Here is a 13,416-nt window from a genome sequence, read left to right on the forward strand (position 1 = left end):
CTGGGGGTTGATTTCTTGCACTAAAACCCTTTAAGGCACTGCTCCAGCATGACTGAAACATGTGAAAGAATAAAAGAATATACACATATACATGATATTGGTCAGTAGTTTATAAATCTGAAAAGAAGCTCACTCTCAAAATTTAGAGAAATAATGCTTAAAATGTTGTTGGCTATTGCTGGTCAAAGAGTGACCACTAGTTTTGCACCAATAAGGTTCTTAGCTTTGTGTGTGACTCGTCAAACTCAATGGCGAGAGGAACATAACCAGTGAGTCTGACAAGCTACCTCTTTCACTAAGAACCTTATAGGAGCCAAACCAAAGGTCACTCTCTGACCGGCCATAACCAACAACCTTCTAAGTATACACAAACACACACACACACACATATATATAGTGAGTGTGTGAGTATAACATATATAGATATAAGGTATGAAGTGAGTGTCTCACCTGCATTGTTTTTACACTGAGGCTGGGCACAATAACAACAGGAAATGGAACACATGACTAGCCAACAGTAAAATCCAAGAACTAAAGAGTGTTGTCCTTGCCAAATACTAAGTATATTCCGTATGACATCTACCTTCCCTTTCTTACCCTCACACACACATGCATAATTTTCTCTTTCACATACACACACACACACACACATACGTTTACGCGGATTTACACATTCATATGCTATTACAACAACAACAACAACAATAATGATAAGGTCGTGTACAAATAAACAGCAACTTGGATTAGTAGTTAGCAATTAACTTGCATTTATTGATGCTTACATATGCACTCACACACACAAACACACAAACATGCATACACATACACACAGAGGCAGATACACACACATACACACACACACACAGCATATAGATGTGCATGGATGGGTTCTGAGAGGCTGTAGATGGCAGATCTCAGCATTATGTAATCTGTGTGTGTGTGTGTGTGTTGCAGTGAATGGGCATGTATGTAATTTAGGCTATTAAGTCACCCCCTCCCCCACTTCTATTAATGAGACGCTTAAACATTGGAGGGGGGATAGAAGGGGGGAAAGGAAAGAGAGAGAGAGAGTGAGTGAGCGAGAGATGGAAGAACAGAATTAAATAGAGTTAAGTATGTTCCATTGTTTCATTTTGTCAATAAAGGATTATATGAACCAGACAGAGAAAGAGAGGGAGATAGGGAGGGAGAGAGAGAGAGAGAGAGAGAGAGAGGGAGAAAGAGAGAGGGAGAGAGAGAGGAAGAAAGAGGGAGGGAGAGGGAATGAGATGTGTGGGTGTATAAAGACATAGGAAAGAAATTCACTTCAGTTAGTGTCTGTGTGTGTGTATATATATATATATATATATATATATATATATACACACATATATATGGGTGCAGGAGTGGCTGTGTGGTAAGTAGCTTGCTTACCAACCACATGGTTCTGGGTTCTGTCACACCGTGTGGCTCCTTGGGCAAGTGTCTTCTACTATACTCTCGAGCCAACGAAAGCCTTGTGAGTGGATTTGGTTGACAGAAACTGAATGAAGCCCATCGTATATATATATATATATATATATGTATGTATGTGTGCGTTTATGTTTGTGTGTCTGTGTTTGTCCCCCCCAACATTGCTTGACAACTGATGCTGGTGTGTTTACGTTCCTGTAAGTTAGCAGTTCGGCAAAAGAGACCAATAAGAATAAGTTCTGGGATCAATTTGCTCGACTAAAGGCGGTGCTCCAGTATGGTCGCAGTCAAATGACTGAAACAAATAAAAGAGTAAAGAGATATATTCTATCTCCTCCTCCTCATCATCATTTAACACTTTTCCTGCTGGTGTGGGTTTGTGGTTTGTGTGTGTGTGTATTTATTTATTATTCTTCAACAATATGCATAAAGGAACTGAGAGAAATAACTCAGGGTGGCCAATGATATGAATAGGAATAACACAGACAAATACAGATATATTAGATACCATACAAGATAAATTATTGATTTACTGAAAACTATGCTTGCTTCCATAAATGTCCTCTACTCTTTTAGTATTTTTAAGTCCTTAGGTAAGACAATTGCTGTGCTGATGATGCCTATAGAAGCAGAAACCTGTCTATAGTTGTCCTTAAGTCTTCAGACAATTAGGAATCTAGTTTCTTGAGATTATCTTCACTTATCATCATCATCATCATCATGTCCATTGTTCCAGGCGGTCTCTATGCCTTTCTCTTAACATCATGTGATGGCTGTAAATGAGCATTAGTCATACAAGCAATGCACTTTGTGTGTGTGTATATATGCGTGTATATATGTGTGTGTGTGTGTGTATATATATATATATATATATATATATATATACATATATATACATGTATATGTGTGTGCACACACACACATGTCTTGATTAGATATTAAGATACTTGTACTTGTTTTATTTCCTGATTTTTATGCAACTGGTTTGATATTTTCCCTGCACAAAATTAAATCTAAATTGTGGAAGTAAAAATAAAAATCCCGCAGTTTGTTAGAATCCTTGATTTGATAAAAAACCTCCTAAAACACGGTGAAAAAATTATAAAGCAGCAGGCGCGGCTGTATGGTAAGAAGTCTGCTTCCCACCCTCATGGTTCTGGGCAATGTCTTCTAATATAGCCATGGACCAACCAAAGCTTTGAAAGTGCATTTAGTCAATGGAAACTGAAAGAAGCCTGTTATATACATGATCATATGTATAGGCCTATGTGTGTGTGTGGTTGTGTGTGTGTGTGTGTATGTATACATATGTATAGGCATATATGTATGTGTGTGTGAGTGTGTCTTTGTGTCTGTGTTTGTCCTCATCACCTCTTGACAACCAGTGTTGGTGTGGTTATGTTCCCATAACTTAGCAGTTCAGTTCAGCAAAAGAGACTGATAGAATAAGTACCAGGCTTTAAAAAAAAATAATAATAATAATCAGTACTGGTGTTGCTTTGTGCAGCTAAAAATTCTGCAAAACAGTGCCCCAGCATGGCCACAATCTAATGACTGAAACAAGTAAAAGAAAAAAAAAATTTAAATCTCAGTTTACTATTTAAGAAAAAAAAGAAGAAAAATGGGAAGACACATTCCACAATGTAGTCTTTGGTGTACAAAGGCAGGTCAGTGACAGCTTGGCAGATTTTCTACTTATGTGAAACATTAAACAACAAACATTACCAGCTTGCAAATATCTGCCATGCCCATTTCCCACACTGAAGCGAGTATCAGCTGGAAGTTGCATTCAATTATGAAAATGCATGTCATAATATTTATCTGTGTTTGGTGAATTGATAAGCATACATAATTAGGAAGTGATCAAGGTTAATTGTGTTTATTTTTTACTGCATGTATTAATTGACTTAACAAGGTTGTTTTAGTACAGAGCTTATTGAGGAGAGGTGGGGGGGGATAATGGAATGAGGCAGGGTGTTTCATAAGTATATTAGTAATTTAGCAGATTTTATAGACTTACTGTACAGGCAATATAATGTGAGAGAGAGAGAGAGAGCAGGAGGAAAGAGAGAAATAAAGTGTGTGTGAGAGAGAGAGAGAGTGTACATGTGGTAGTGGGAAACAAAAAGAACAACAAAAAAATGTTGAACTAATTTGAAAACAAGAATACACAACCACTCGAAAACTAATGCAATAAATGACATGCAGAGATCAGTGTTGAATATTGAAATATAAATATACAGCAAATAAAACAAAGCTACCCCCACCCTGCCAAAAATACTTTGAAAAAGAGCAGCAAATGCCACAACGGTAGTAAAGTTAATGAAAGAGCCATAAAGTAGTCACTAACATGCTAGAAATACCACTTAAATCTCCTTCAAAATCACATCCTGTCACCTTTTAAAAAAGATACATAAGAAGATGCAGTCCTGAATTCCCTATTCGGAAAGGGATCCAGCCATGAAAACCATGCCAAAGCAGACACTGGCTCTCAAATCCTGTCAAACTGTCCAACTATGACAGCATGGAACATGTACATTAAATGATGATGATGATGATGATGATGGTAGGACATTGACCTCCTGGAAACTGTTCAGAGACGTGCAACCAAGTGAATACCCTCTATTAAGCATCTAACATACTCTGAACGCCTTGCTTCTCTGGGCATAGATACATTGAAGCTCCATCATCTGACATCTGATTTGGAAAATACCCGCAAAATTATTAACCATCACACCAACAACCACCTTGAACACTTTTTTGAACTCCATGTGTCTAACACATGTAGGCATGCCTACAAAGTCAGAAAACAGCACAGCTCCCATGACTTTTGAAAACATTTTTTCACACTCAGGGATGCTGAAGCATGGAACAAACTACCTGCATCAGTTGTTAGCTGTCAAGACATTGCATCCTTTAAAACCTCCATGCTTCCTGAAGTTCACCAACACTACACCTGATATTCACCACCGCTCCGTACGCATGCACACATGTATATCATGACGCATATACTGTTCACATTCCTGACTTTTGTACATAATTCTATGTACTCCACATGCACCTTTGATGAGCTGTAGTGCACCTGAGCACTGTACACAATAATTTCATTCTTATCATTATTATTATTATTATTATTCTAAAAAGAATTAAAAACCAATTACAACCAAATTATACAAAAACAGATACAATATGAAGTCAGTTTTCTGTCTTTGAGACAGAAATGCTGCAATCCACATAATTAACATAGCTTATACCCGTCCTGGTCACTAATCCTTATTTACTGGATTAACTCCTATTTTACATCTTCTTTTTATCCAATTCCACCTATGAATAATTTTTAATTACATATTCTCACTACAGTTATAAACTTGCCAAAAATGTTTTCCTCTCTGATGAAGGAATTTTGATGGAAATGTCAGGACTCGCATTTCCTCATGATATATGGACCAACTGAAATTTGTGAATTTTACTAAAAAACATTTGCTCATTGTATACCACCAGTCTAGTTCTTATTTGTTTTTTTTTAATACCTGTCTATCTGCCTGTCAGTCAATCTATCTATCTATCTATCTATCTGTCTGTCTGTCTGTCAGTCTATCTATCTATCTATCTATCTATCTGTGCATACATACACATATGCATACACACATATATACATACGTTACAAAAGTGAGGCATCTTGGGCAAGTGTCTTCTACTATAGCCTTGGGCCAGCCTTGATAGATGGAAGCTGAAAGAAGCCTGTTGTATATATATATATATATATATATATATATGTATGTGTGTGAGTGTGTCTGTCCCCCACTACTGCTTGACAACCGGTGTTGGTGTGTTTACGTCTGCATAACTCAGCTGTTTGGCAAATGACCGATAGAATAAGTATCAGGTTCTTTAAAAAAGTAAATACTAGGGTTGCTTCATTCGATAAAAACTTCATCACGGCATTGCCCCAGCATAGCCGCAATCTAACGACTGAAATAAGTAAAAGACGAATATATATATATACATACACATACATACAAATGTACACACACAAAACAAACGTAGATCATTCATATGACATATTAAAGTGTTAAAAAAAAAAAATACAAATTAAGGGAGATAACTTTTAACGAATTACAGGATTTCCTATTTTCGCACAATTTTATATATTTGTAAGGATTATAATGATAAAGTATTCCAAGAGTTCACTCATCTTGGTTACACAACTGGGTCTAGTTGTATTAACCCCTAACCCCCACCTTCCAGGAAAGTTAACTACGCTGGGATCTGGACTGAGAATTTAGGACAAAACTAACTATTAGGGACCCCCTTTCTGATGTCAAAGGAAATTCCAGGGCAGCAGTAAGAGGTAACCCTTCCCCTGCAACTCACCTTGTACTCCTAGCTAAGGGGTTTTTCCACCTAACATTCTACTATCTTTGTCACTCAACAAGAATAATGGTTTCAGATTTTAGCACAAGGCTAACAATTTCAGGGGAGGTGGGCAAGTTGATTAGACTGCCCCTTAGTGATCAAGTGGTAAACTAGTTTATTGACACTGAAAAAGATGAAAGGCAAAGCTGACACCTTGGCGACCTTTGAAGTCAGAACATAACGAGAGACGAAATGCTGCCAAGCATTTTGCCCAGCCTGCTACAACACCAGAGTAATAATAATTTCTTTGAAAGTTCAAGGCCAGTATTTGATTGGTGTTTTATTTCATTGACCCTGAAAGGACAAAAATTGACCTCAGCAGTATTTGAACTGAGAACATTCAGAGCCAAGAAAAATTCCACTTATCACTTTATCTGATGCTCTAATGATTCAGCCAAACATTCTGCTCAATATCACAGATTTCCTTGACCGTAACCAGTTGAGCATGTCCCTTAGTGGCTGACGATATGTGTTGAGGGGAATTCTTTGGGTGTTTTGTTCAACATCCTTATTCGAGTGAGATGGGCTACTCGACCAGAAGAAAATTCTAATACTTGCAAGGTTATCTTGATATAAGATTACCACATTGCACGCATATGGTTGTGATTCATGTGCCTGGTGTACCCTTATCAGACTGGTAGTCACGATGGGTCTATTTGTCTTCATTTGTACCCCAGTGTCACTTTGGTGGCATGCACTGCTCTTTCACTCCACAATAATAATAGTCTTTCTAATTGCAGTACAAAGCCAGCTATTTTGGACGGTAGGGGAAGTCAATCACATTGACCCCCAATGCAGAGCTGGTCCTTTATTTTATTGAGCCCAAAAAGATGAAAGACAAAAGTTGGCCTTGAAAGCATTTGACCCAGAACACAAAGAGGCAGAAGAAATGCCACTAAACATTTCATCCAACAATCTAATTATTCTTCCTGCTCGTTTGTAACATATGCAAAAAGTTTGAAATTTTGGTGAGGTGAAGAATTGATCTGAGTACATAACAGGTACTTTATTTTATTGGCTCCGAATCGATGAAAGATAAAGTTGATCTTGGTAGGACTTGAACTCAGAGTGTAAAGAGCTGGAGCAAACACCACAAGGCACCTCTTTTGACTCTTTGCATTCGTAGACCAAATCCTGTTGACCTTCAGGCAGTTTGAACTAATTGTTTCTAATATAGGCGTAAAGCTTGAAAATTTGGATGAGAGGAACAGTTGATGCTGGCAACTCCAGGACTTTATCAGCCCAGAAGGGATTAAAATCAAAGATGAACTCGATGAGATTAAGGTTCAAGGCTAGCGATTTTGAGAGAAGGGGTTAATTGATACCATCAACCCCAGTATTTCGTTGGTGTTTCATTTTAACAAACAGAGCTGCAACAAATACCACAATATTAATAATGGACAGCAAATTCCAAAAATACTTGTTTGTTTAGATATAGCTTCATTTATAATTGCTGGATTAAGTGGCTTTGAATTAATCCTTACTGATAACAGGAATTTATCACTTAATTTTAGCAGGTCAAATGTCCATGGAGATGCTTTTCCATAGGCATTGTAGGAAATGGTGGTATTACTGTCTTTGGGTCGCTCCAAGCCATTCCAGATCTGCAGTGTAGTCCCTGTAATTAGAGGAACCCTAGCCAAAGTCTATTCTTTTCCTCGGATAGTATATCTTGAACTACATTGCTTAATGTAGCCTAAACTCTACCACCTATCCCTCCCTCCCTCTCTCCATCCATCCATCTTCTCTGCCCACACTATTTCTGAGAGGGTTACAGGGGTAGAATTCTCAGGCATCTCCTCCATTAGGTGCTATCAGAAGCAACTATCATTAGACTTTCTGGCAAGATTCCCAAGCACGACCAACTGCACTATGGCTATTATCCAACCATCTTGTTCTTCATCTACTCCTCAGTCTTCTGCCAGTTGGTTATGCTTGAAGAATCCAACATGTAATTCCTTCCTGTGACAATCTAATCCCATGACTATAATGACCAGTGCTGTGGCCTCTCAATATGGAGAAGTAGGGGCTCAACTTGGAGAGACCCCCTAATCTTTAAGCTTTGCACCATGTTGAGTAAAGTTACTTCAGAAATCTTTTGGAGGAACGCCATACCTAGAAAATATTCTTCTTGTTTTGAAGTGCAGAGTGCAGTTTGAGGAATCTATGGCTGCAGATTGAGATTTACATAGTGAATAGTTATGTAAATTTAAAGCTTGAATTAATGGAGTTTATTTATAATTCAGTTTTAAAATCAATGAATCACAATGGTTGTTATGGGTACCAAAAAGGTCAGGAGTTCAAACCCTGCTCTAGCAACCAATGTGTTAAGTAATCTATGAAGTCACAAACAACTCTTGTAAGGTAAACAAGAATAACAAAAACTATATAAAAAAAAATAAAAAACAAAATCTAATAACAAATCAGAGAAAAGAAATTATACACCAGCGATATATCTACATGTGTGTATATCTCCCTATCCTCTATCCTCCTCCTCTCTCTCTATCTCTACATACACACACACACACACATCCATATATCTTCATTTCTTATCTCACGAGTAAAGCCAGCAACACCTCATCAACAATAAAATGTAACAGTAAAGAATGCAATAACAGTGTTATTATCAAACCCTCGTTCAACCTTTATTGAGATAATTCCTTCTCATTCCTAGACTAATATTTACAAATGTCTCGCAATAAATAAAAGGCCAGTGAATTGGCAGAATGGTTAGAGACTCAGAGAAATTGCTTTGAAGTATTGATTCCATTTCTCAGTTCAAATTTCACTCAGACCAAGTTTGTCTTTTATCCTTTCTGGACTCTCAAGCCCCAAGACTCATAGAACCAGTTACCCAGTTTCCACGACCGAGATCACAAGATTTTTCTCTCCTCGAACAAGATGTCAGTTTACAGTTGAAGTTTACAAAATGAAGTATTTTGATCAAGAAAACAATGCCTTGCCTAGTTCAGGAAGTGAAACCATGACCTTGCACTTGGGAGTGTAACACCCTGACTACTAAGCAATGTACCTCAGTGTATCTTTTATTCTTTGGAGATTGATGAAATAAAGAACCAGTCAAGTACTGCGGTTGATTTAATCAGCTTTCATCATCATCATCATTTAACGTCCATTGTCCATGCTGGCATGGGTTGGACGGTTTGACCAGGGCTGGCACACTGGAAGGCTGAGCCAGACTCCAGTATGATTTGGAATGGTTTTCTACAGCTGAATGCCCTTCCGAACACCAACCACTCCAAGAGTGTAATGGGGGCTATTATGTGCCACCAGCACAGGTGCCATCTGTATAACACCAGTATCTGCCACGACTGCGATTTTGCTCAGCTTGATGGCTCTTCTTCTCAAGCACAACATATTTCATATCAACATACAATGAACGATCATGGCACAGTACACCTTAATATTCAACAAACCTTGGGGCTCAAACAGTATACATACATACATACATACATACAACAGGTGAGATGGGGGGCGGTAATACAGATTATCAATCCCAGAAGGATGAAAGGCAGAATGTAAGGAGCCAAAACAGATACTCCAAGGTATTTTCTCTGGTGCTTCAATGACTGCCAGCTTATTGCCCTGTGTGTGTGTGTGTGTGTGTGTGTACCTTGCCTTGAAGAGTTTAGTCAAACAAATCAACCCCGGTACTTAGTTTATAAGCCTGGTACCTATTCTATTGCTCTTTTTTTGTCAAACTGCTAAGTTATGAACACACACACACATATAGTAGAAAGAATTAATAAGCAGTAAACAGGTGTGATATTCAAAATTTTATAGGACACACATACATTTCAGTAAAATTCTGAAATATTACATAACAAGCAAAGACATTATGCAATCATACATTTCACTTTATCAACGTCCTGACACAAATACACACACATGATGGCCTTCCATACAGCTTCTATCAACCAAGTTCATTCAGAAGACATTGATCAACCTGGGGCTATAGAAAATGGCACTTGCCTAAGATACTGCACTATGGGACTGAAGTTGAATCCATAGAATTGCAAAGCGAGTTTCTAAACCGTGCAGCCACGCCTGCACCTATGTAGAACTATTTCATAACTTGAAAGCACAAATGTCTCCTGTCACTTACTCCCCAAAACATGTACTGAATCAAGCAGTGGTTCATTGGAATCCTCTTTGAGCTCAAATATCCAATGGATCCCTTGTTCACAAATGCAAAAATGAAAATAAATAAATAAATAAATTTTTAATGATTACAGTGTCCGCAGACAGGGTAGATAACTCTTGATGGTTCAGTATATGGCCAACAGCAGAAATAATTTTTGATTTTTAAAAAGATTATACTAAAAAGCAAAACAAATAACACACTCCAAAAATGCATAGGGATAAAATATGTGGTGTCTCCTAGTGGACAGTTAATACAAGAGAGATAATCATTTCTTCATAATGTTTGGTGGGATCTGAAGTTTGAATTTGAATTTAAGAAATAAGGAAAAGATGTAAAAAGCACATATCGCGATACACAGATATTGTTTTGAGCTGAGTGGGGGTACTTGATTCCCTCGTTCGAAAATATAAGGACACAGATCATGTCGTATAGCCAGCTGGAGACGATGTCCCCTGGGGCTAAATTACAGCAACATTCGTCCTAAACCAGGACTGCCATGTTATGTTGGCAAACAATCTTTACTACACATATTTCTTTTATATATTATTTAGCTGCTTACTTATTACAGGTGTTACAGCTGATACTTGAGTTAGATGAGACAATGGTGGACTCACTAGACAAGGGAGTTTGGTGCTGCCAATATCTGAGTAGAAGGACAAAGGTACAGGTCTTCAGGTCTCAAGACTTGGACACTCACCGGGGTCCTAAAGAGTTGCCTGAACTCCTTTGGTACCAGAAAACTTTGCAGGATTATGGGTTACCATTGCTTGGAATTTTATATCCAACTAATGACAACTCTCAGAAACTGGAATGCATTCTGTTGCTTGTATGATTAGGGAGCATCAGCTCAGTCTGTTTGTGCATGTTGCTCAATTTCCTGAGCAGGGTCCTGTGTACCATATTCTCATGTCTGAGAATCTGGTTGTGGTGACAGCTCATGCTGACCAGCTACATGCCCCATGGTCCCAGCAAATTAGGAAATATCTTATAGAGATGGGGATTGACTGGGAAACTGCTCAGAGGGTTGCCTGGTAGGACCCAAGCAAATACCAACAAATTGTAAATGCAGCATCATGCCCTTGATACCTGACCTGGCTTACTTATTATGAAGTTCCTGAAATTTATAGTCAACAAAAATCAAAATACTTGTGCTTGAAGAATAAAGGGAGTTTCCTATAAACCGTGAACAAATGGGAGCTGGAATCATATTGGTAGAATAGAAACAAGTTTGTCGTATATCCAATAAGACCAAAGTTTTAACTGATTTCTCTACAACTCAACATCTCTTTGCAAATCTTCTACAATCATCAACCACGTTCCATCAATGTTAAAGCTTACTTCTTACAGTTTTATAGAATCAGTAAGCTCATTACTTAGTGCCATATTCAGAGAAATAAGGATATACTGAGAGAAAATAATGAATACAGAAAGAGAGAGAGAGAGAGAGAGAGAGAGAGGGGGGAGAGAGAGAGAGAGAGAGAGGAGCAGAGAGAGAGAGATGAGAGAGAGAGAGAGAGAGAGAGAGAGAGAGAGAGAGAGAGAGTGTTTTGAAAAGTGAAGATAAGATTAAAAAAAGAGTAAAACAAGAGACTTACAGTTAATTAAAAATAATTTCTGGAAAATAGATTAGACTAATTAAGAATATAAAATGATAACAAAAACCACAACTTACCTTTTGTGTTTGAAACTGATGTGCATACTGGGGGACTGAGACTCCTCTGTCAAAAGTGAAAGAAAAAAAAAAGGTTAAATATACATATAAGAAATTTGAAGCTTAAAATAATGTCTGTAATGATCTATTGTTGTTATTATTATTATTATTGTTGTTGTTGTTGTTGTAGTTGTTGGCATGCATGAGTGTTTTACAATCAGAATCAATGTTCTTGACACCAGGTCACAACCAGTTTCCTTAGATATCAAGGACCTTTCTAACAATTATCATCATCATCATCAAGGTGGCAAGCTGGCAGAATTGTTAGCATGCCGGGTGAAATGCAAAGCAGAATTTTGTCTGTCGCCACGTTCTGAGTTCAAATGCCGCCAGGGTGGACTTTGCCTTTCATCCTTTCGGGGTTGATTAAATAAGTACCAGTTATGCACTGGAGTCAATGTAAACCCTATCCCTTCCCCCAAATTTGAGGCCTTGTGCTTCCAGTAGAAAGAATTATAATAATAATAATAATTATTATTATCATTATTATTATTATTATTACATTTTTACCATAGTATTTCATGTTTTATTTGTAATTCTATTTTCCCTCTGCAACTTTTGTTTATCATTTCTGAAATCTGAATAAATTTTACCTCTTTTCAAACATTTGATGACGAAATGCATAGAAGCGGGAAGAGGTGGGGACCCAATTTATCTGACAACCCAATATTAAGTGTATGTGATGATGGTGGTGGTGGTGGAATCAATTTAATTGATTTTACTTGTTACCAGAAAGCTTATTGGTTTCATGCCTAAACCCCCAAAATTGATATTTCAATATTTTAAGATAGACTGAAAACATTGAGGAAATTTTGTTGATATTAATTTCTTCAGAATAGTTACAAGGGAAATGCTGAAGGGAAATGCATAGAGTCCACTGATTCAGCCATGTCTTGGCACATTACAGATATATATTTAACAACACTTTGATTGTCCTGATGCAGTACCAGGCACTGGCTCTCATGGCTGCTGATCTTAACTGATTGGATGTGTTATCATGTACATGTTTTTACTTGGTATAAAAGATGGGCTACAGCAAATATTCTGCTCAATACCACAGATTTGCTTGTCAGTTGTTTGACCGTAACCAGTTGAGCATGTCCCTTAGCGGCAGATGATATGAGCATCTCTGATCACAAGCAGAAGTAGTTGGGGAGTATCACAGCCATGTGTTGAGGGGAATTCTTTGGGGTTTGGATAATTCACCTTTGGAAACATAGGTGTTTCATGCAACAACCTTAAACAACCCTTATTCAGGGACCTTTTGAGCAGGATGGGCTACTTGACCTCAAGAAAATTGTAACTGGGCCTCACCTGCAAGGTCATGCATGTGCCTAGTGTACCCTTATCAGACGGGTAGTCATGATGGGTATACTGGGCTTCGTATATTTTACCCCAGTGTCACTTTGATGGCATGCACTGCCTTCTCACTCAATAATAACAAAAACAACAACAACAATAGTAATATCAACAACAACAACAACAGCAATAATAATAATGATGATTTGTAGCATGAATCAAAACATGTCTATCACTATTTATATGATTCAATATATTAAGGTCAAGTTATTTTAATGTTGTTAATTGATAAAATTATATAAAGCTCATTCACAGTTAGAAATGGTTAGGCAGTAATTTATACTGCTTCATTAATGTAAGCATACAACATTGAAAG

At 37.6% G+C, this 13,416-nt stretch overlaps 1 protein-coding gene across 9 annotated transcripts in view; it reads right to left on the reverse strand.

Moving 5' to 3' along the window:
* Positions 1-13,416, reverse strand: part of LOC115216595 (5'-AMP-activated protein kinase subunit gamma-1) — a 764,404-nt gene that overhangs the window by 141,061 nt on the left and 609,927 nt on the right. For all 9 annotated transcript variants that reach the window (XM_036506548.1, XM_036506547.1, XM_036506549.1 and 6 more), the window contains one exon: positions 11,703-11,748. In XM_036506548.1, the coding sequence (XP_036362441.1) occupies positions 11,703-11,748 (46 nt within the window). The remainder of the gene's footprint in view (positions 1-11,702; positions 11,749-13,416) is intronic.

This window comes from Octopus sinensis, linkage group LG10 (genome assembly GCF_006345805.1).
Source record: "Octopus sinensis linkage group LG10, ASM634580v1, whole genome shotgun sequence".
Lineage (NCBI taxonomy): Eukaryota > Metazoa > Mollusca > Cephalopoda > Octopoda > Octopodidae > Octopus > Octopus sinensis.